Raw genomic sequence first — 21,556 nt, forward strand, 5'->3', positions numbered from 1 at the left:
AAAAACATTACATAATTTTGCATTAATTCAACAATTCGAATGCCCCAACATGTACGTTTTCTAATTTTTTGAATAATCTACATTTACAGTTTCAACACACTTAAATAACATTTCATACATTTGTAGACATTTTCTTTTTATTGCAGTTAACAAGAAAAGTTTACAGAAGTGCTTAAAATATTGCTACAGTTTCTATTTCCTTAATGTGAGGATGAAGCAAAATCTGAACTTTCCATTGCTTTGTTCGAAACAGCAACACATTTACAGTTTTCTCTTTGTATATTTTATATGAGGTTTCCAAGTAAGTTTGTTGTCTATCATCACTCCCAAAGATTTAGCTTCATACACTCTTTCAATGAGAACATCAACTATAACTATATTGATTTCATCATATTTTCTACGATTACCAAAAACCATACATTTAGTTTTATCCCAATTCCAGGATGATTTATGTTCATCAAACTACCTCTTAAGTTTGACCATTTCACATACTTTTCTACCTGTGATTGTTTTTAAATCCTGCCCAGAACAAAAAATAAACATAGCTCCAGTGGTAATTACTTCTTCACTGCAACTATGATAATGAATTAGTGATGGGCACATGTGACTAAATGCTTTAAAACACAACATGATAATTGACCCTTTTGCTGTTCCACATACACTTCCTGTGTCTGTCGCACAGGTATAAATGTGTGAAAATGTCAGCAAAAGCAGAAGCAGAGAGCTAAAGTGTATGCAGCTTCTATGTTGAACCTATTAAGCATTTTTTGTTCACACTGATGCTTTGCTTATGTAATGAACCATTACAGAAATGAACATTAAAAACATGAAAGCAGAGACATAGGGTTTTGAGGCAGATTCAGAGTCATGTGTCGCAGATTGGAGGATATTTGATAGAAACATATTTATCAGTTCCTCTTCAAATGGAATCGAAAGCCTGATTATTGTCATAAAGTGGGTAAAGTGGAAGCATGTTAACCTCCCAATCTCACCACTGTGGGGCAGTGATGCATCACAGTTTGGTTCCTTATTGCTTATGATTACACACATCAGATGAGTGTGATCGAAGTTCAGTTTTTGCAGCTTTGCAGTGTTATTTATCCATCTAGATTATTTAGGTGTGTGTTGCAGATATCTAAACTAGATGGCACTTAGCTTGTGGTGCTCAAAGTGCCAAAGAATACATTACCAATCTCGACAGATAGACTCGTAGTACAGGTAAGAGGAAAAATATGTTACTTTTTGGTGAACTGTCTCTTTCAATTCCAGGAGGTCAGGTGCTCAAAGAGATGACCACCAGGTCCACAGGCAGATGAACGGTGCAGCAGCCCTGGTGAGCAGCACATGGTAGGCCTGTCTAAACTGTTTGTTCATGACAGCATAGAGCACAGGGTTGATGCAGCTGTTCAGCGAGGTGAGGTTTAGGCAGAACATGTACAGAAGCCGTGGGGCACGGAATTGATTGTCAGCTATGTGTAATAACAGGAAGGGGACAAAGCAGACCACAAAACCCAGGAAAACAGCTAAACACATGCGTGTCACATGCTTCATTTCCTTATCATCTCCTGAGGCTGGGCAGTGGGACAAGGAGGCTGCATTTGTTGGAGCAGGTGTGGGTGAAGGTGGTGTTGTTATGATATCTGGGGGAGACTCGGTTGCTGATTCGGCCGTGGCAGAGCTGTGAGTAGACTGACTGGACTTTTCACAATTAATCTCATCTGTAGTTGGGGCTAGTTCTGCCTGGCTGCTCATCTCACAGCTACATGTGTTGGTCATACTGCTCCCCACTACACTGTCATTGGTGTCTTTTGTTGAAGAAGCTGGTTTCTTCCTGGAGGATCGGCGGCTGAACCTATAGCGGAGGAGAGCTTGTGATGCTTTCCGGACATGTCTATAGATGAGGAAGTAGAATGTGCCAACACATCCCAGACCGACAAAAAAGTAGAAAAAGAGCAGGATGTAGGGGTAGGGTTCGTACGTCATCCGGTGGATGCTACATACACAATAATGTGGCTCAAAGTAGAAACCAGGCTGACCAGACCATAGTGGGCAAAGGCTGACCAGGCCTATTGCCCATGCTGAGATGATGAGTGAAGAAAGACCAAGGTCAGAGAAGACACGGTCAAACACAGCCCTCTTTGCGACCATGAGATATCTGCTGCCTGCTATCAGGCAGAGGGTGATAATGGAGACACAGTTGAAGAGGAAGAGGAGCAGGCTGAATATTCTGCAGCACAGCTGACCAGTGCGCCATCTGAGGTGTAGATAGGAATCAACTAAGCTTGGCTGCAGTATGGTGCAGTACAGGAGATCAGCTAGAGCCAGGTTGACGATGAGCACATTGAAGCGTGTCCTCAGTCGAGGATCTATGACGAAGGCTAGAATGGTCATCAGGTTCCCCACTGTACCTATGATGGTCACAGCACATCCCCACAGCACAGCAAAGTAGTGGTAGCCAACAACTGAAGGACTGTAGCAGGAGAGGAGGTCGTCCTCTATTTGGTTGTTGTGGTTCGTCATCATTCTGTCAACTAACAGGAATCAAATTGGTCAACAAACCACACTGAAGGAAACAACACAAGAGATTATTTTACAGATATCGATGTTTCCTAAATTATAGCAAAACATCATTATATACCAGAATCAAAAAAGTCACTAATACTGCAGTGGCACCTCCCTACAATATTTCAGTTGAGTTCATTTTGGTCAGCATTAACAATTTTCTAATACCTGCATGTTTGAATGAAGTTGAGCACATAGTCTCACTAATCTTAACTTTCTATGTGCATTTAGTTTTGACCATGCAGTATGGCGGAGTACAGGAGATCAAGTCCAGTTGCCTATGATACAGTAACTAGATTTACCATGACCTGGATGACTGAGAACCTTCATCAACAGTTCTGACCATGGTGTCTAGAACCAAGAAACCATGAAATCAAGAACCTGTGCAGTTGTCAGCTGCTTCAAAAGTAGTGGAAAACTTTAAATTTGGAAAAAAATATGAATTTGAAAAAAACAAGCAATTACTTCATTAACAGTGCCCCAGATTGTAGACTACATTCATTCCCTGGGCATGTACAGGACTAAGATGTTAGCCAGAATTCAAAAATATTATGATTTTTATTGATTAATTGATATTGTTACTAGAACAAAACACAAACTTTCATTGTCAATGAAACAACATATAAATGTGTAGAAACTTGGAACAACATCAGCTTCATCATCATCACCAAACTGGTCCACTTGTCCAGTAAAAAAAATAAATAAAGTAAAGACTTCAGCCTTATCTGTTGTCTCTCAGCCAGATGTTACCATTAGCATAATGTGCTCACAATTGATTCATAGTTTAGTCTAGAATACCCACGTCATGTCCTAACAGGCCACAGCGATGTCTTTGCTTGTTTTAGATGACAGTCCAAAACCCAAACGATGGCAGACCAGCATCCAGCTCTTCATCCTCTGTCATTTTGAATGTAATCACTTTGGCTAACAAAAGTGTTCAAACTAACAATAATGTACAGTGTTAAATTTCTCACCTTTAAGTTGATGACTTCCACAAGTCGTTGATCTGTAGCATATGTCCTTGTCTGCTGTAGTCTTTGTTTGCCAATAGCCAGGCTTCCTGTTACCGTGTAATTTTCATGGGCATCCCCTTTTTTCTAAGCTGCCTCTACAGACACTGCAGTTTTCATTTTCATGTCTTAATTTGTTTGCTTGTTTGCTCAGTGCCCCAACCTGTAAGAACATAATCAGCTTCTGATCATGAGTAGTTTGAAAATGCACGTATACTTTAGTGTATGTTATGTGTTTAGTAACTTATTATCAAACTTATTATCAACTTATCAAATTATCACATTACTAAACTACTCGTACAACCAGTTACATTTATAATTTATTGTTGTCATATCTCATTACATTTGAAAAATAAAATAAAAATCACCAATCAACATTGCTTACAACCATAAAGTCAGTTTAATGATTTTATATATAATTTTGTTTTAATTTAACAATTAGGAAGCCCCAACATGAACTTTTTCTCATTTTTTTAATAATCGACATTTGGGGCGGCTGTAGCTCAGTGGGTAGAGCAGCAGAAGGTTGCTGGTTCGTAAACCCGGCTCCCCTGGGCGGAACCGAGCCACAGGCTGAAGTATCCTCGAGCTAGGAATAAACACTGATAGCTGCATAGCGCACCAGTAATAATTACTTCTTCATAACATCTCCATCTTTGCCAAACCACAAATGTGGTTGATGTTCGCATGAGTAACTTTTAGAGAGAGTTTCAACTATTTTCCTGTTCCTCTTTGACTTCCTGTTTCCGTCCTGCAGAGGTAAATGTCGACCATATAGGCCAGCTGTGAAAGTGTAGACATACAGTACAGAGAAATGTTTGCCAGTAACTGCAGAAACAGTACATCAATTCTTGGTACCTTTTTGTCTTTATAGGCCACTAAAGTAGAACTTTACAGTGGTACAATCCACTATACTGTGACAGCTACAGCGTGTTGTTGGTGAAGTGTATACAGTGATCTCATCTGCTGACAGTCAGTCTTCCTGTTAAAGTGTAATTTTAAGGTAATCCTCTTTCTCTTAGTTGCTTCTACAGACACTGAATTTTCATTTTCATGTCTTAATGCTTGTTTGCTCAGTGCCCTAACCTGTATGAATGCAGATACACTTAGTATAACTGTTATGTTCTTAAACTTATTACTATGCTGTACTGTATATACAAACACATAGTAATTTGAAATATTTGAAAAAATGACTTTGTACTCATATTCACATTACTGAACCACTTGTACAACCAATAACATTTCTAATTTATTGTTGTCATTTCTCATTACATTACAATGTTAGTCTTGAAAACTTGCATCTTTAAAACCCTTTTATACTGACCAAACAACCCACTAGAACCTGTTAACATCTGGCTTTTGTCTTCAATGTGAATGTGTACAATCAGCATTCATTCCCCGGTCAGTTGACTCGCATTAGTCATGAGTATTTGTAGCCTCTACCAGCTTCTTCATCTGGTCTGATGTGAACACAACAACGGGGTGAACACGCTAATTTACTCTCCTTTTTATGTGCAATGGTATGATGTGTACCATCAAAATGACTTTTGAAGGTGTTGTTTAAAGGTAACAACATTACATAATTTTGCATTAATTCAACAATTCGAATGCCCCAACATGTACGTTTTCTCATTTTTTGAATAATCTACATTTACGGTTTCAGCACACTTAAATAACATTTCATACATTTGTAGACATTTTCTTTTTATTGCAGTTAACAAGAAAAGTTTACAGAAGTGCTTAAAATATTGCTACAGTTTCTATTTCCTTAATGTGAGGATGAAGCAAAATCTGAACTTTCCATTGCTTTGTTCGAAACAGCAACACATTTACAGTTTTCTCTTTGTATATTTTATATGAGGTTTCCAAGTAAGTTTGTTGTCTATCATCACTCCCAAAGATTTAGCTTCATACACTCTTTCAATGAGAACATCAACTTTAACTATTTTGATTTTAATATATTTTCTTCGATTACCAAAAACCATGAATTTAGTTTTATTCCAATTCCAGGATGATTTATGTTCATCAAACTTATCTCTCAAATTTGACCATTTCACATACTATACTACCTGTGATTGTCTTTAAATCCTGCCCAGAACAAAAAATAAACATAGCTCCAGTGGTAATTACTTCTTCACTGCAACTATGATAATGAATTAGCGATGGGCACATGTGACTAAATGCTTTGAAACACAACATGATAATTGACCCATTTGCTGTTCCACATACACTTCCTGTGTCTGTCACACAGGTATAAATGTGTGAAAATGTCAGCAAAAGCAGAAGCAGAGAGCTAAAGTGTATGCAGCTTCTATGTTGAACCTATTTAGCATTTTTTGTTCACACTGATGCTTTGCTTATGTAATGAACCGTTACAGAAATTAACATTAAAAACATGAAAACAGAGACATGGGGTTTTGAGGCAGATTCAGAGTCATGTGTTGCAGATTGGACGATGCTTGATAGAAACGTATTTATCAGTTCCCCTTCAAATGGAATCGAAAGTCTGATGATTGTCATATAGTAAGTGATAAAGAGATTCTCTTTAGAGCCTCCAGATGTGTTACAGTACATTTCAGGTTCACAGGAGGAATACAAAGAAAGGTATAACCCTGGCTGTTATTGGGGCCATGTTACTGTGTAGTTTACACCTCTTCACCTACTCATACTATGTAGTTAACTTACCATGTGCATCACAGTCTGGTTCCTTATTGCCTGTGATTATACACATCAGATGAGTGTGATTGAAGTTCAGTTTTTGCAGCTTGACTTAAATATGACCTGAATCTTTTGTATCATTAGTTATGTAGACATTACATGAGAGTTAATGTCATAATATTAATGTGCATCAGCTAAGTGTAAAATTGGTATTTGCTGTATTCGTTGTGAAAACTTCCCTCACCTACCTCCATATACAGTAAGCTCAAACTATTCACATGAATTTTGACGGATACATTTTTTAAAATTCTTGAAATTAAGCTTGATGACATTTTGTGTGTGGTTTATAACTTGACATCTTACATCACTGATCATTTAAAGACAAACCCTGTCAAGTTCCTTCTCCTTTTTCTCCATCCTTCCTAATCTCTACCCTTTAAATTAATCACCCAGTCAAACAAAGAAAGAGTTGACAATGGCTGAATGACAATGGCTTTTGCAAAACAATAATAAAAAAATGTTTTCTTCTTACCTATAGTGTTATTTATCCATCTAGATTATTTAGGTGTGTGTTGCAGATATCTAAACTAGATGGCACTTAGCTTGTGGTGCTCAAAGTGCCAAAGAATACATTACCAATCTCGATAGATAGACTCGTACAGGTAAGAGGAAAAATATGTTATTTTTTGGTGAGCTGTCTCTTTCAATTCCAGGAGGTAAGGTGCTCAAAGAGATGACCACCAGGTGCAGAGGCAGGTGAAGGGTGCAGCAGCCCTGGTGAGCAGCACGTGGTAGGCCTGTCTAAACTGTCTGTTCATGACAGCATAGAGCACAGGGTTGATGCAGCTGTTGAGCCAGGTGAGGTTTAGGCAGAACATGTGCAGAACCCATGGGGCACGGTTATGTTGGTCAACTATGTTGATCAACAGGTAGGGGACAAAGCAGAACACAAAACCCAGGAAAACAGCTAAACACATGCGTGTCACATGCTTCATTTCGTTATCATCTCCTGAGGCTGTGCAGTGAGACGAGGAGGCTGCATTTGTTGGAGCATGTGTGGGTGAAGGGGATGTAGTGACAATATCATTGGGAGACTTGGTTGCTGATTCGGCCGTGGCAGAGCTGTGAGTAGACTGAGAGGACTTTTCACAATTGATCTCATCTGTAGTTGGGGCTAGTTCTGGCTGGCTGCTCATCTCACAGCTACATGTGTTGGCCATACTGCTCTCCACTCCACTGTCATTGGTGTCTTTTGTTGAAGACGCTGGTTTCTTCTTGGAGGATCGGCGGCTGAACCTATAGCGGAGTAGAGTTTGTGATGCAATCAGGACACGTCTGTAGATGAGGAAGTAGAATGTGCCAACACATCCCAATCCGACAAAAAAGTAGAAAAAGAGCAGGATGTAGGGGTAGGGATAGTACGTCTTCCGCTCAATGGTGCAAACACAAACCTTCGGGTCAAACTCGTAACCAGGCCATAGTGGGCCAATGCTGGACAGGCCTAGTGCCCATGCTGACATAATGAGTAAAGAAAGACCAAGGTCAGAGTAGACACGGTCAAAAACAGCTCTCTTTGCGACCATGAGATATCTGCTGCCTGCTTTCAGGCAGAGGGTGATAATGGAGACACAGTTGAAGAGGAAGAAGAGCAGGGTGAAGATGCTGCACCACACCAGACCAGTGCGCCATCTGAGGTGTAGATAGGAGTCAACTGAAATGGGCTGCAGTATGGTGCAGTACAGGAGATCAACTAGAGCCAGGTTGACGATGAGCACATTGAAGCGTGTCCTCAGATGAGGATCTATGACGAAGGCTATAATGGTCATCAGGTTGCCTGGTGTACCTATGATGGTCACAGCACATCCCCACAGCACAGCAAAGTAGCGGTAGCTGACGACTGAAGGAATGTTGCAGGAGAGGTCGTCCTTTGTTTGGTTGGTGTGGTTCATCATCATTCTGTCGACTAATAAATAGGAAGCAAATTGGTCAACAAACTACAACAAACCACACTGAAGGAAACAACATAAGAGATTATTTTACAGATATACAGTTTCCCTAAATTATAGCAAAAAGGCCTTATGTACCAGAATCAAAAAAGTCGCAATCACTACAGTGGCATCTCACTACGATATTTCAGTTGAGTTTATTTTGGTCAGCATTAACAATGTTTTTACTACAGTATTTTGGCCCTACATGAGTGCCTGTAGTTGGCATTGTGTTGCTCATCACCAGGTGATCAATGAAATAAACTTGAATACCTATAGGATAAGCCATCAATTCATATTTTTTGTTTTTTACTAACGTAACTGGTCTCTAATGATGAGATGCAGCTCTTGTTTAAATATGGTAGATAGCTCGTTCATTAACGTTACTATATTACACAGTTCTTCTTTCCTTGAAATGTGGGGGATGGTCGTTTCTGTATTTCTCCATTATCTATTTTTGCTACTGTTGTAACTAATGACTAATATATAAAATCGTATTAATGTTAAGATCACCATCCATATACGTTAACTTCATCAGTAACTGGAGTATTGACAACAGTCTAACATCATCAGTCTAACTACTCATGCTGCTGTTACTGTCAGCGGGCAGCAGCAGATATTGAGTCACTACAACTTGCCACTGCAGAAATGGCAGACTCTATTAGATGGCAGAACACAGAGATCAATCACCTGATTCGTCTATACCTTTCATTGTCAATGAAAAAACATATAAATGAGTTGAAACTTGGAACAACATCAGCTTCATCATCATCACCAAACTGGTCCACTTGTCCAGTAAAAAAATTAAATAAATTAAAGACTTCAGCCTTATCTGTTGTCTCTCAGCCAGATGTTACCATTAGCATAATGCTGCTCACAATTTTGATTACATCAGATTTTATTTAATCAAGTTTAGTCTAGAATACCCACATCATGTCCTAACAGGCCACAGTGATGTCTTTGCTTGTTTTAGATGACAGTCCAAAACCCAAACGATGGCAGACCGACATCCAGCTCTTCATCCTCTGTCATTTTGAATGTAATGACTTTGGTCAACAAAAGTGTTCAAACAAACAAAAATATCCAGTGTAAAATTTCTCACCTTTAAGTTGATGACTTCCACCAGTTGTTTATCTGTAGCATATGTCCTTATCTGCTGTAATCTTTGTTTGCTAATAGCCAGGCTTCCTGTTACCGTGTAATTTAATGAACAACTTCCTTTTTCTAAGTTGCCTCTACAGACACTGCAGTTTTCATTTCCATGTCTTAATGCTTGTTTGCTCAGCGCACCAACCTGTAAGACTTTAATCAGCTTCTGATCATGAGTAGTTTGAAAATGCACGTATATTTTAGTGTATGTTATGTGTTTAGTAGTTATTGTATTGTCCATGCTGACATGATGAGCAAAGAAACACCAAGGTCAGAAAAGACACGGTCAAACACAGCCCTCTTTGCTACCATGAGATATCTGCCCCCTGCTATTAGGCAGAGGGTGATAATGGAGACACAGTTGAAGAGGAAGACGAGCAGGCTGAATATTCTGCAGCACAGCTGACCAGTGCGCCATCTGAGGTGTAGATAGGAGTCAACTAAGCTGGGCTGCAGTATGGTGCAGTACAGGAGATCAGCTAGAGCCAGATTTACGATGAGCACATTGAAGCGTGTCCTCAGATGAGGATCTATGACGAAGGCTAGAATGGTCATCAGGTTCCCCACTCTACCTATGATGGTCACAGCACATCCGCACAGCACAGCAAAGTAGTGGTAGCCAACAACTGAAGGACTGTAGCAGGAGAGGTCGTCCTCTGGTTGTTGTGGTTCGTCATCATTCTGTCAACTAACAGGAATCAAATTGGTCAACAAACCACACTGAAGGAAACAACACAAGAGATTATTTTACAGATATCGAAGTTTCCTAAATTATAGCAAAACGTCATTATATACCAGAATCAAAAAAGTCACTAATACTGCAGTGGCATCTCACTACAATATTTCAGTTGAGTTTATTTTGGTCAGCATTAACAATTTTCCAATAGCTGCATGTTTGAATGAAGTGAAAAATCTTCGGCTTTTACATTTACTTTCTATGTGCATTTAGTTTTGACCATGCAGTATGACGCAGTACAAGAGATCAAGTCCAGTGGCCTTCGATACAGCACCTAGATTAACCATGACCTTGATGACTTAGAACCTTCATCAACAGTTTTGACCATGGTGTCTATGAAATCAAAAAGAACCTGTGCAGTTGTCAGCTGCTTCAAAAGTAGTGGAAAACTTTAAATTTGGAAGAAATATAAATGTGAAAAACACAAGCAATTACTTCATTAACAGTGCCCCATATCGGAGACTGTATTCATTCCCTGGGCATGTACTGTACAGGACTAAGATGTTAGCCAGAAGTTCATCAGAAATATTATGATTTTAATGGATTAATTGATATTATTGCTAGAACAAAACACACAAATCAATCGCCTGATTCGTCTATGCCTTTCTTTGTCAATGAAACAACATATAAATGGGTAGGAACTTGGAACAACGTCAGCTTCATCATCATCACCAAACTGGTCCACTTGTCCAGTAAAAAAATTAAATGAAGTAAAGACTTCAGCCTTATCTGTTGTCTCTCAGCCAGATGTTACCATTAGCATAATGCTGCTCACAATTTCGATTACATCAGATTTTACAAATTGATTCATAGTTAAGTCTAGAATACCCACATCATGTCCTAACAGGCCACAGTGATGTCTTTGCTTGTTTTAACTGACAGTTCAAAACCCAAACGATGGCAGACCAGCATCCAGCTCTTCATCCTCTGTCATTTTGAATGTAATGACTTTGGCCAACAAAAGTGTTCAAACTAACAAAAATGTACAGTGTTAAATTTCTCACCTTCTATTTGATGACTTCCACCAGTCGTTGATCTGTAGCATATGTCCTTATCTGCTGTAATCTTTGTTTGCCAATAGCCAGGCTTCCTGTTACCGTGTAATTTTCATGGGCATCCACTTTTTTCTAAGTTGCCTCTACAGACACTGCAGTTTTCATTTTCATGTCTTAATGCTTGTTTGCTCAGCGCACCAACCTGTAAGACCTTAATCAGCTTCTGATCATGAGTAGTTTGAAAATGCACGTATACTTTAGTGTATGTTATGTGTTTAGTAACTTATTACTTATTGTTCTATTTGTCAAAACACATAGTGATTTTAAATATTTTAAACATTCCTCACATTTCGCACACTTTGTTTTCACATCATCACATTACTAAACTACTCGTACAACCAGTTACATTTATAATTTATTGTTGTCATATCTCATTACATTTGAAAAAGAAAGAAAATAAAAATCACCAATCAACATTGCTTACAACCATAAAGTCAGTTTAATGATTTTATATATAATTTTGTTTTAATTTTACAATTAGGAAGCCCCAACATGAACTTTTTCTCTTTTTTTTTTGTTGATAATCTACATTTACAGTTTCAACACACTTCTCCAACATAACATTTCATACATTTGTGGACATTTTCATTTTATTGCAGTTAACATGGATGACCAGTCCAGTCTGTAGGATTTATTGGCGTGTAGTGGAGAGGCTGCAGAGGAGGGATTTAAAAGTTATTCTTGGATCAGTTTTTACACCATTGATGCATGTGTCCGATGCAGTGGTCATTTACGTACCTCCTTTAGAATAACATTTATTGAAACAAAGCTGTTGTCATGATTTTTCATTTGTTTAAGAAGTAAAAAGAGACATAAAGAAGTATATAGTTTCAGTGCATGCATTAAATAGTTAACTTGCAGGTATGCACAGATGGCATGTATATGCATCTATATAGATAGTCTGTGTATATGTATGTACAGTATATACAGTATGTCTGTACATGACTTTAGTAACTTATTTTACTTTCCTAATTGTTTTCTAATTTACTTCATTATCATTTTATGAGTAATAGTAGTAATAGACGTACTTTTTTGTTTTTGATTTTTATTTTCTTCCCTATAAAGCAAAGAAATATTTTCAGAATACCATTGTTTGGTTTTGTCCCTTGTGGGCTACTGCAGGCACTTGTTAGTGCAACATGGTGGACTTCGTGGAAGAGGAGCCGCTCCCTCTGTAGATATAAAAGGCTCAATCTAAGGTGACAAAAACGCTACATTTGTTTGTTTCTGGTGATTCTACACAAATGAAAACATAGTTGTTATATTATTTTATTGCCCAGAAAGTTTCAGCCAGATGCCCCTGTATCTGCCTAAATCCTACTGGACTGGAAACATATCAGGATGTGATGGGAGTATTACTGTTATTACATTAACTGAGTGCAACAGTATTTAACATAGCTGATGAGGTTAGGTTTTAATCATCTACACCCAGTCAAACCATGTAGTTTTTAACCTTACCACTAAGTGGCACTAATGCACCTGCTTTAGTTTTCAAACTTCAAATGCAGAATTTCTCCTAATGGGCCTTTTCCTCATGCCTCAGGGTGTCTGAAGTTGCTTCTAAGAGTGCATAATGCTTAATGCTGTTGTTTGTTGTGCTCTTTTCTCTCTAGCGTGTGCATGAGTTTCTGTGCACTCTGACAAAGCTGTGTTGAAGTTACCTTTTTTATATGCCTCCAGTTGTGACAGGGAATTAACAGCTACTTTGCACAGAGAGCAGTAGAGAAGCTTCTTGGCTTTCTCTCCCTCTGACTCTCCTGAACTTGGTGCTGGGGACGGGGTGTCAGGAAGAGCAGCTGCTGCTGGATCCACAGGGGGGTGCTGAGGGCCGTGGAGGAGGAGGGAGAGGATGGCAAGTTGGACTACATTATTACATCAAAATATTATATGGGGACTATATGAGCAGAAAGACCAGTTTAATTTTTCCATGTACCTGTTGGGCTGTTTATCCATCTAAATTGTTTTGGTGTGATTTGAAGAGTTTTGGAGATATCAGACATAGAGATGTCTGTCTCCAGTCGAATATAACAGAACTAGATGGCACTTGCCAAAAAAACAAAAAAAACATTTGAAAACTCAACAGCAATGTCTCTTCAGAAATCAGACTCGGTTAGTCAGCATATTTTAAAGATCTTGTTGTGAGCAGTTTCATGTAGGAACTATTTCTTTCTACTACACTACACCCAGGAATCATATAACCACGAAGAAAGAAAAGTGCATCTGCTGATGGACGAGAGACTTGAGTTGATGCACTAAACTTGTGTGCTTGCTGTGAAAGCGCTGATGTAAACATTAATAATGTCCTCCTCTGCTGAGCTGTTCCGTTAGCTAGCTTTTCATCCATTAGTAGATGCAACTTTCCCTCTGCACTGTGATCCTGAAAGAAAATAGTTTCTACATGAAACTGCCCACAGCAAGGTCTGCAAATTATCTTGAGTAACCAGATAATGATTTCTGAGTTTTCCCAAATGATTTTTCTGGTGCTTTGAGTGCCACAAGCAAAGTGCTACTGTATCTAGTTTGTGAGAAGAGTGACATCTCTACAGCCCGTAACTTCAAAAATTGGGAACTCACAATGATATAATCTTGGTGGATAAGTGGAAAAATAAGCACTTTTGATTTTAGCAGAACTGTCTCTTTAAGTTCCAGAGGCAGGTAAACGGTGCAGCAGCTCTGGTGAGCAGCACGTGGTAGGCCTGTCGAAACTGTCTGTTCATGACAGCATAGAGCACAGGGTTGATGCAGCTGTTGAGCCAGGTGAGGTTTAGGCAGAACATGTGCAGCACCCGTGGGGCACGGTTACATTGGTCAACTATGTTGATTAACCAGTAGGGGACAAAGCAGACCACAAAACACAGGAAAACAGCTAAACACATGCGTGTCACATGCTTAATTTCCTTATCATCTCCTGAGGCTGTGCAGTCGGACGAGGAGGCTGCAATTGTGGGAGCAGGTGTGGGTGAAGGTGGTGTTGTGATGATATCAGGGGGAGACTTGGTTGCTGATTCGGTCATGGTAGAGCTGTGAGTAGACTGAGAGGACTTTTCACAATTGATCTCATCTGTAGTTGGGGCTAGTTCTGGCTGGCTGCTCATCTCACAGCTACATGTGTTGGCCATACTGCTCTCCACTCCACTGTCATTGGTGTCTTTTGTTGGAAATCCTGGTTTCTTCCTGGAGGACCGGCGGCTGAACCTATAGCGGAGTAGAGCTTGTGATGCAATCCGGACACGTCTGTAGATGAGGAGGTAGAATGTACCAACACATCCCAGACCGACAAAAAAGTAGAAAAAGAGCAGGATGTAAGGGTAGGGATAGTACGTCTTCCGGTGGATGCTGCAAACACACAACATTGGGTCAAACACGTAACCATGCCATAGTGGGCCAATGCTGGACAGGCCTAGTGCCCACGCTAACATGATGAGTAATGAAAGACCAAGGTCAGAAGAGACACGGTCAAACACAGCCCTCTTTGCTACCATAAGATATCTGCTGCCTGCTATCAGGCAGAGGGTGATAACGGAGACAGAGTTGGAGAGGAAGAGGAGCAGGCCGAAGATTCTGCAGCACAGCTGACCAGTGCGCCATCTGAGGTGTAGATAAGAGTCAACTAAGATGGGCTGCACTATGGTGCAGTACAGGAGATCAGCTAGAGCCAGGTTGACAATGAGCACATTGAAGCGTGTCCTCAGATGAGGATCTATGACGAAGGCTAGAATGGTCATCAGGTTGCCTGGTGTACCTATGATGGTCACAGCACATCCCCACAGCACAGCAAAGTAGCGGTAGCTGACGACTGAAGGAATGTTGCAGGAGAAGAGGTCGTCCTCTGTTTGGTTGGTGTGGTTCATCATTCTGTCGACTAACAGGAAGCAAATTGGTCAACAAACTACAACAAACCACACTGAAGGAAACAACATAAGAGATCATTTTACAGATATCCAGTTTCCCTAAATTATAGCAAAACGTCATTATGTACCAGAATCAAAAAAGTCGCAATCACTGCAGTGGCATCTCACTATGATATATCAGTTCAGTTTATTTTGTTCGGCATTAACAATTTCACATTACCTGCATGTTTGAATGAAGTGAAACATATTCATCCTTTAAATTCACCTTCTATGTGCATTTAGTTTTGGCCATGATGTCTATAAAATCAGAAAGAACCTGTGCAGTTCTCAGCTGCTTCAAAAGTAGTGGAGAAAAGAAATGAATGCTTAATATACAAGCCATTACGACTTAGATGACGCTTATGATTAAATAATGTTATCACTATAGTATTTTGGCCCTACATGAGTACCTGTAGTTGGCATTGTGTTGCTCATCACCAGGTGATCAATGAAATAAACTTGAATACCTGCCGGAAAAAACATTCATTCATATTTTTTGTTTTTTACTAACGTAACTGGTCTCTAATGATGAGATGCAGCTCTTGTTTAAATATGGTAGATAGCTCGTACATTAACGTTACTATATTACACAGTTCTTCTTTCCTTGAAATGTGGGGGATGGTCGTTTCTGTATTTCTCCATTATCTATTTTTGCTAATGTTGTAACTAATGACTAATATATAAAATCGTATTAATGTTAAGATCACCATCCATATACATTAACTTCATCAGTAACTGGAGTATTGACAACAGTCTAACATCATCAGTCTAACTACTCATGCTGCTGTTACTGTCAGCGGGCAGCAGCAGATATTGAGTCACTACAACTTGCCACTGCAGAAATGGCAGACTCTATTAGATGGCAGAACACAGAGATCAATCACCTGATTCGTCTGTACCTTTCATTGTCAACGAAAAAACATATAAATGAGTTGAAACTTGGAACAACATCAGCTTCATCATCATCACCAAACTGGTCCACTTGTCCAGTAAAAAAAATTAAATGAAGTAAAGACTTCAGCCTTATCTGTTGTCTCTCAGCCAGATGTTACCATTAGCATAATGCTGCTCACAATTTTGATTACATCAGATTTTACAAATTGATTCATACTGTAGTTTAGTCTAGAATACCCACATCATGTCCTAACAGGCCACAGCGATGTCTTTGCTTGTTTAAGCTGACAGTTCAAAACCCAAACGATGGCAGACCAGCATCCAGCTCTTCATCCTCTTGTCAGTTTGAATGTAATGACTTTGGCCAACAAAAGTGTTCAAACTAACAAAAATGTACAGTGTTAAATTTCTCACCTTCTATTTGATGACTTCCACCAGTCGTTGATCTGTAGCATATGTCCTTATCTGCTGTAATCTTTGTTTGCCAATAGCCAGGCTTCCTGTTACCGTGTAATTTTCATGGGCATCCTCTTTTTTCTAAGTTGCCTATACAGACACTGCAGTTTTCATTTCCATGTCTTAATGCTTGTTTGCTCAGCGCACCAACCTGTAAGACTTTAATCAGCTTCTGATCATGAGTAGTTTGAAAATGCACGTATACTTTAGTGTATGTTATGTGTTTAGTAACTTATTACTTATTGTTCTGTATGTCAAAACACATAGTGATCTTAAATATTTTAAACATTCCTCACATTTCGCACACCTTGTTTTCACATCATCACATTACTAAACTACTCGTACAACCAGTTACATTTATAATTTATTGTTGTCATATCTCATTACATTTGAAAAAGAAAAAGAAAATAAAAATCACCAATCAACATTGCTTACAACCATAAAGTCAGTTTAATGATTTTATATATAATTTTGTTTTAATTTAACAATTAGGAAGCCCCAACATGAACTTTTTCTCATTTTTTTAATAATCTACATTTACAGTTTCAACACACTTCTCCTAAATAACATTTCATACATTTGTAGACATTTTCTTTTTATTGCAGTTAACAAGAAAGTTTAGCAGGAGTGCTTAAAGTATTGCTACAGTTTCCATTTCCTAAAGCTTCCCTCTAATGTTTCACAAGCCATCATGGATAGTTCAGGGTCATGGAGCACACGAGGCAGAGCAGACAAACTAAATGTTTTTATCCCACTACAGGCCTATGATACTACCAAAAATGCTGTGTTAGTTTTTGCATACAACTACTCATCTGTGTGTGTGTGGTCCTTTTCTCTTCCTTCTATAACATAATGCTGGTGTCTTCTATCCAAATCTTTTCCACACTCCACGTATGGTGAAAATGTGGTCTGTGTAATTAAATGTGCATGTATTGCAAATACCTGCTATCAAAGTCATAAATCAACCATTGTCCTGCTGCGCTCACAGTGTTGAAACTTTTCCATTAAGACACTGAAACCTTTCAGTTTTGCACAGTGAGGTGCAGATGAGCAAAATGAGAGATGGTCACTTTAAATGTATTTAAGCCATTTACTTCAGTTAGACTGTTCACCACTGACTTTACTTAATGTGCTTTGTGGGACTTTTTGGTGCATGTTTGTTGTTAGTGGCCATTAAAGGAAATGCATGATCGTCACTAAAGAAACTATGTCAGCATGAGTATTCCCTCTTATTCTTTTTTAAACTTTACTCCAAACTTACTGCATTTACACAGACTGAGGAATAAACACTGATAGCTGCATAGTGCACCAGTAATAATTACTTCTTCATAACATCTCCATCTTTGCCAAACCACAAATGTGGTTGATGTTCGCGTGAGTGACTTTAAGATAGAGTTTCAACTATTTTCCTGTTCCTCTTTGACTTCCTGTTTCTGTCCCGCAGAGGTAAATGTCGACCATATAGGCCAGCTGTGAAAGTGTAGACATACAGTACAGAGAAATGTTTGCCAGTAACTGCAGAAACAGTTCAACAATTCTTGGTACCTTTTTGTCTTTATAGGCCACTAAAACAGAACTTTACAGTGGTACAATCTGCTATACTGTGACAGCTACAGCATGATACCAGCTAACATTAGAGGCAACTACTAAATCTAACCCAGCAGGCATGTTGTTGATAACATTAATGCTTTGGATATGTAATGAATCCTTGCAGAGGTGAACATTTAAAACATACTGTAAAAGAGGTAGGGTTTGAGTCAAATACAGTGGATCATATGTTAGACGACGATACATAGTCAGTTGCAGATAGGAGGACGCTCAAAGAAGGATGCTTGATAAATTCTTGTTCATAAGTTCCTCTTCAAACTGTCCTCAGAGTCTGCTTACTGATCGGCAGATAGTTGAGTGATGAAGGGAAACTAGGAAGGATTGAAACATACGTTCTCTCTGAAATGTCTGAGATTTGTCTCTGGTTCTCCCTGTCAATGTAACAGTAGTGGTCTACAACCACAGTGTGCACCATGAAGAGTCATTTTTATTTTGCTCACTGTTTTTATCACATTGAAACACCAGCTGGAGCCACACCAGCTGATTTGGCTCTTGACGGCACAAGGTTGCAGACATCCACTTCACAGTGTGCTTCTTCCTGACCTGTACTCTCTCTCTCTCTCTCGCTATCAGTAAGGGGTGAACAGGATCGGTCCGTGCGTGGTGCGGATGGGACCAGGAGCGGGCCTCAGCAGGCTGAGAGGTGTTCCCTGTAGGAGGTGGTGATGGGGATGATGGTGGGAGGTCGGGCAAGGAGGACGTAGTGCCAGCTGATTGGAGGAGGCTGCAGCTGCCATTGCTGCAGCAACAGCCAGAGGACTTGGTAAAAGTCCGGCCCCCAGAGTTTTAGGAAGTTCCTTTAAGAAGGTCGAGAAACAGTAGTGACTAATTGTGACACAACTTTAAGTATGAATGCAATGAAGAGTGTTGAAACCTGAAATGTTGATTTTTCTATGAGGAAGAGTTAAGAATTATGAGTGTGAGAACAAAAAGAGTCTCTACCATAAAGTCTGTGCGCTTCTTGTGCCGACTGAGAAGAGGATTAGGTTTCCCTGCGACTCCATCGCGATGTCTCCGGCTAGATATATGCTGAAACATGAAATGAGGAAGGACAGATTGGATTGGATATTGGGATTGCTTGGAAACAACTTCTTTGGGGGTCTTGGGATCTTTGTGTGGGTTTCTCACCTGTTTAAGTTGCAGCTCTGAGTTGACTCTGACGTTGCAGATCTCACAGTGGAAGGTGCGTTCCTGAGTGTTGGGGTCAGAGGACAGCTCCCCTCCTTGCTCTGGACTGGGTTTAGGACCCAGTCGCGGGTATGCTTTAATGGGTCCCAGTCCACTCCGAGCCTCCAGAATGGTTTTGTGTTTGGTACCTGGAAACAAAAAAAGGAAAAGGTAATCTACGGAGGTAACTGGGGGTATATGGACTATACTAAGGCCTGAATTTACTTTACAGTGAGATTATTTGCTCGACTGCTTTTTTTTGTTTCCAAGATCAAGGATGAACCTTGAACCTTAGCTTTCAGGCCAACATGGACGAGGAGTCTTTAAAAGTCCAGTGTGTAGGATTTAGTGGTATGTAGTGGTGAGGCTCCAACCAACTGAACACCCCTCAACTTACCCTCTCCTATGGTGGCCACTGAAAAGGTGCAGTTGTTTCGACATTGTTGATGCATGTGTCCGCTGCAGTGGACATTTACGGACTTCCTTTAACATAACCTTTATTGAAAATAGGACTGGGTGATATTAAATTAATATAACAATATTTTTAGGCCATATCGCGATACCTAATATATATCCCTCAGTGTTTTGAAAAGGACTTAATATGTGTGTGTTCCCTGCATGCATGGATTGTGATTTCACTGCATCCTTTTGGATTTTAATGCATCAGAGCAACATTGCTGCCTTGTAATTGTTAGAGTGTGGCCATGAGTATTAACATTATTTGCATTTGTCAGTATTACTCCACTCACATGTCAACTAAAGTCCAGATCACATGACTTTGACCTGCTCCATCAGCATGCACAAGGCAGTTAAGAGTTGAGGCAGAGGTTAGAGGTTAGAGATCCCTAATTACTGAAATAAGGCATGTTGTCCTTTCGGATTTACGGCAGGACGTGTACCTAGCAACATCACTGAGTGTCATATCACTACAACGATATATATAAAATATATTGCCCAGCCCTAATTGAAAATAATTCTTAATTCTTAAATAATCTTTTCTAATTTTTTTTTATGTGGTTTTGTCCATTCTGGGCTGCTGTAGAAACACGGTGATGCAACACTTCATGGCGGAGGAGCCGCTCCCTCTGTAGATATAAAGTCTCGATCTAAGGTAACAAAAATGCTACATTTGTTAGTTTCATGTGACTCAACACAAATGATGAACAAAACATAATGAAATTAATCAAATCAAATGAATATCATCACAGTTTCTGCCATGCCCCCTGTATCTGCCTAAATCCTACTGTACTATTGTGAAACATATCAGGATGTGATGGGAGTTTTACTGTTATTACATTAACTGAGTGCAACAGTATTTAACATAGCTGATGAGGTTAGGTTTTAATCATCTACACCCAGTCAAACCATGTAGTTTTTAACCTTACCACTAAGTGGCAGGTGTGACACACCTGCTTTAGTTTTCAAACCTCAAATGCAGAATTTCTCCTAATGGGTCTTTTCCAAATGCCTCAGGGTGTCTGAAGTTGCTTCTAAGAGTGCATAATGCTCAATGCTGATGTTTGTTGAGCTTATTTCTCTAGCGTGTGCATGGGTATCTGTGCACTCTGATAAAGCTGTGTTGAAGTTACCTTTGTTATGTGCCTCCAGTTGTGACAGGGAATTAACAGCTACTTTGCACAGAGAGCAGTAGAGAAGCTTCTTGGCTTTCTCTTCCTCTGACTCTCCTGAAGAAGGGCTAGGTGCTGGGGATGGGGTGTCAGGAAGAGCAGCTGCTGCTGGATCCACAGGGAGGATGCTGAGGGCCGCAGAAGGGGAGGGAGAGGATGGCAAATGTGTGCTGACAGAAGGCAAGAGAGGACACTCTGCATCTGCTGAGCTCAGGGTGGGTGTTGGAAGTTGGCTAGGGGTCAAAGGTGACTTGTTGGAGTTGGGACAGGATTGGATGTCATCTGTAAACAGCACAAAGTTTTCAGGTTAGTGAGTCATTGCTGGAAAGTCAACCATACAATTAACCCCTCAACCCTGATGATCGTGGTGTAAAAATGTGAGAATAATGATGCTGCATTTCCTGTACTAGTTCTGTGCTTAAAACTGCCTCTTTGAGGTCGAACATACAGCTGTGTCAGTCCATCTGGACCTGCCAGCAGGTCTGGTCACCCCTGTGTGGTGACACCTTAGCTAGACAAGACTTAGTGTATGACTACTGTACTTTTTATTTTTCATAGTTCAGCTTAATGTTAGACTGTGATGAAATCCTGAATCAACAAATGTTTACTTTTTTTTTCTTCTGTTGAAATCATATTAACACCACATTTCTTAGTAGATACCAACAGTCCTCTCTGGTGTTTCTATCATTTCACACAACAGCTGTGTTGTGCATCTGTGTCATTCTGTAACAGATTTCTGTGTGTGTGTGTGTGTGTTT

General features: G+C 39.7%; 4 protein-coding genes across 5 annotated transcripts in view; all 4 read right to left on the minus strand.

The window, feature by feature from the left end:
• Positions 1-1,269: 1,269 nt before the first annotated feature.
• On the minus strand, positions 1,270-2,668 carry LOC311254366 (G-protein coupled receptor 84-like). Its single transcript, XM_084348092.1, has one exon. The coding sequence runs from the start codon at positions 2,521-2,523 to the stop codon at positions 1,282-1,284; it is 1,242 nt and encodes a 413-aa protein (XP_084204218.1). The 5' UTR covers positions 2,524-2,668; the 3' UTR covers positions 1,270-1,281.
• A 4,287-nt stretch (positions 2,669-6,955) lies between these two features.
• LOC311254862 (G-protein coupled receptor 84-like) lies at positions 6,956-8,185 on the minus strand (the record flags this gene model as incomplete). The annotated part of the gene is made up of 1 exon (XM_084348861.1): positions 6,956-8,185. One exon carries the CDS (start codon positions 8,183-8,185, stop codon positions 6,956-6,958), a length of 1,230 nt encoding a protein of 409 aa, XP_084204987.1.
• A 5,157-nt stretch (positions 8,186-13,342) lies between these two features.
• LOC311254367 (G-protein coupled receptor 84-like) lies at positions 13,343-15,510 on the minus strand. The gene has a single exon (XM_084348093.1). The coding sequence runs from the start codon at positions 15,007-15,009 to the stop codon at positions 13,777-13,779; it is 1,233 nt and encodes a 410-aa protein (XP_084204219.1). The 5' UTR covers positions 15,010-15,510; the 3' UTR covers positions 13,343-13,776.
• Positions 15,511-16,771: 1,261 nt separating this feature from the next.
• Positions 16,772-21,556, minus strand: part of LOC311254365 (zinc finger protein 385A-like) — a 32,879-nt gene continuing 28,094 nt past the window's right edge. For both annotated transcript variants that reach the window (XM_084348090.1, XM_084348091.1), the window contains exons 5-8: positions 20,760-21,080; positions 19,132-19,319; positions 18,946-19,032; positions 16,772-18,800 (exon numbers count right to left, since the gene is read on the minus strand). In XM_084348090.1, the coding sequence (XP_084204216.1) occupies positions 18,573-18,800; positions 18,946-19,032; positions 19,132-19,319; positions 20,760-21,080 (824 nt within the window). In that variant the 3' untranslated portion in view covers positions 16,772-18,572. The remainder of the gene's footprint in view (positions 18,801-18,945; positions 19,033-19,131; positions 19,320-20,759; positions 21,081-21,556) is intronic.

This window comes from Pagrus pagrus (genome assembly GCF_965226575.1).
Source record: "Pagrus pagrus genome assembly, chromosome: 3".
NCBI lineage: Eukaryota > Metazoa > Chordata > Actinopteri > Spariformes > Sparidae > Pagrus > Pagrus pagrus.

What these genes read in the sequence shown, in the direction of transcription:
- LOC311254367 (XM_084348093.1), bottom strand. Translation starts at nt 15,009, where the DNA reads ATGATGAACCACACCAACCAAACAGAGGACGACCTCTTCTCCTGCAAC.
- LOC311254366 (XM_084348092.1), bottom strand. Translation starts at nt 2,523, where the DNA reads ATGATGACGAACCACAACAACCAAATAGAGGACGACCTCCTCTCCTGC.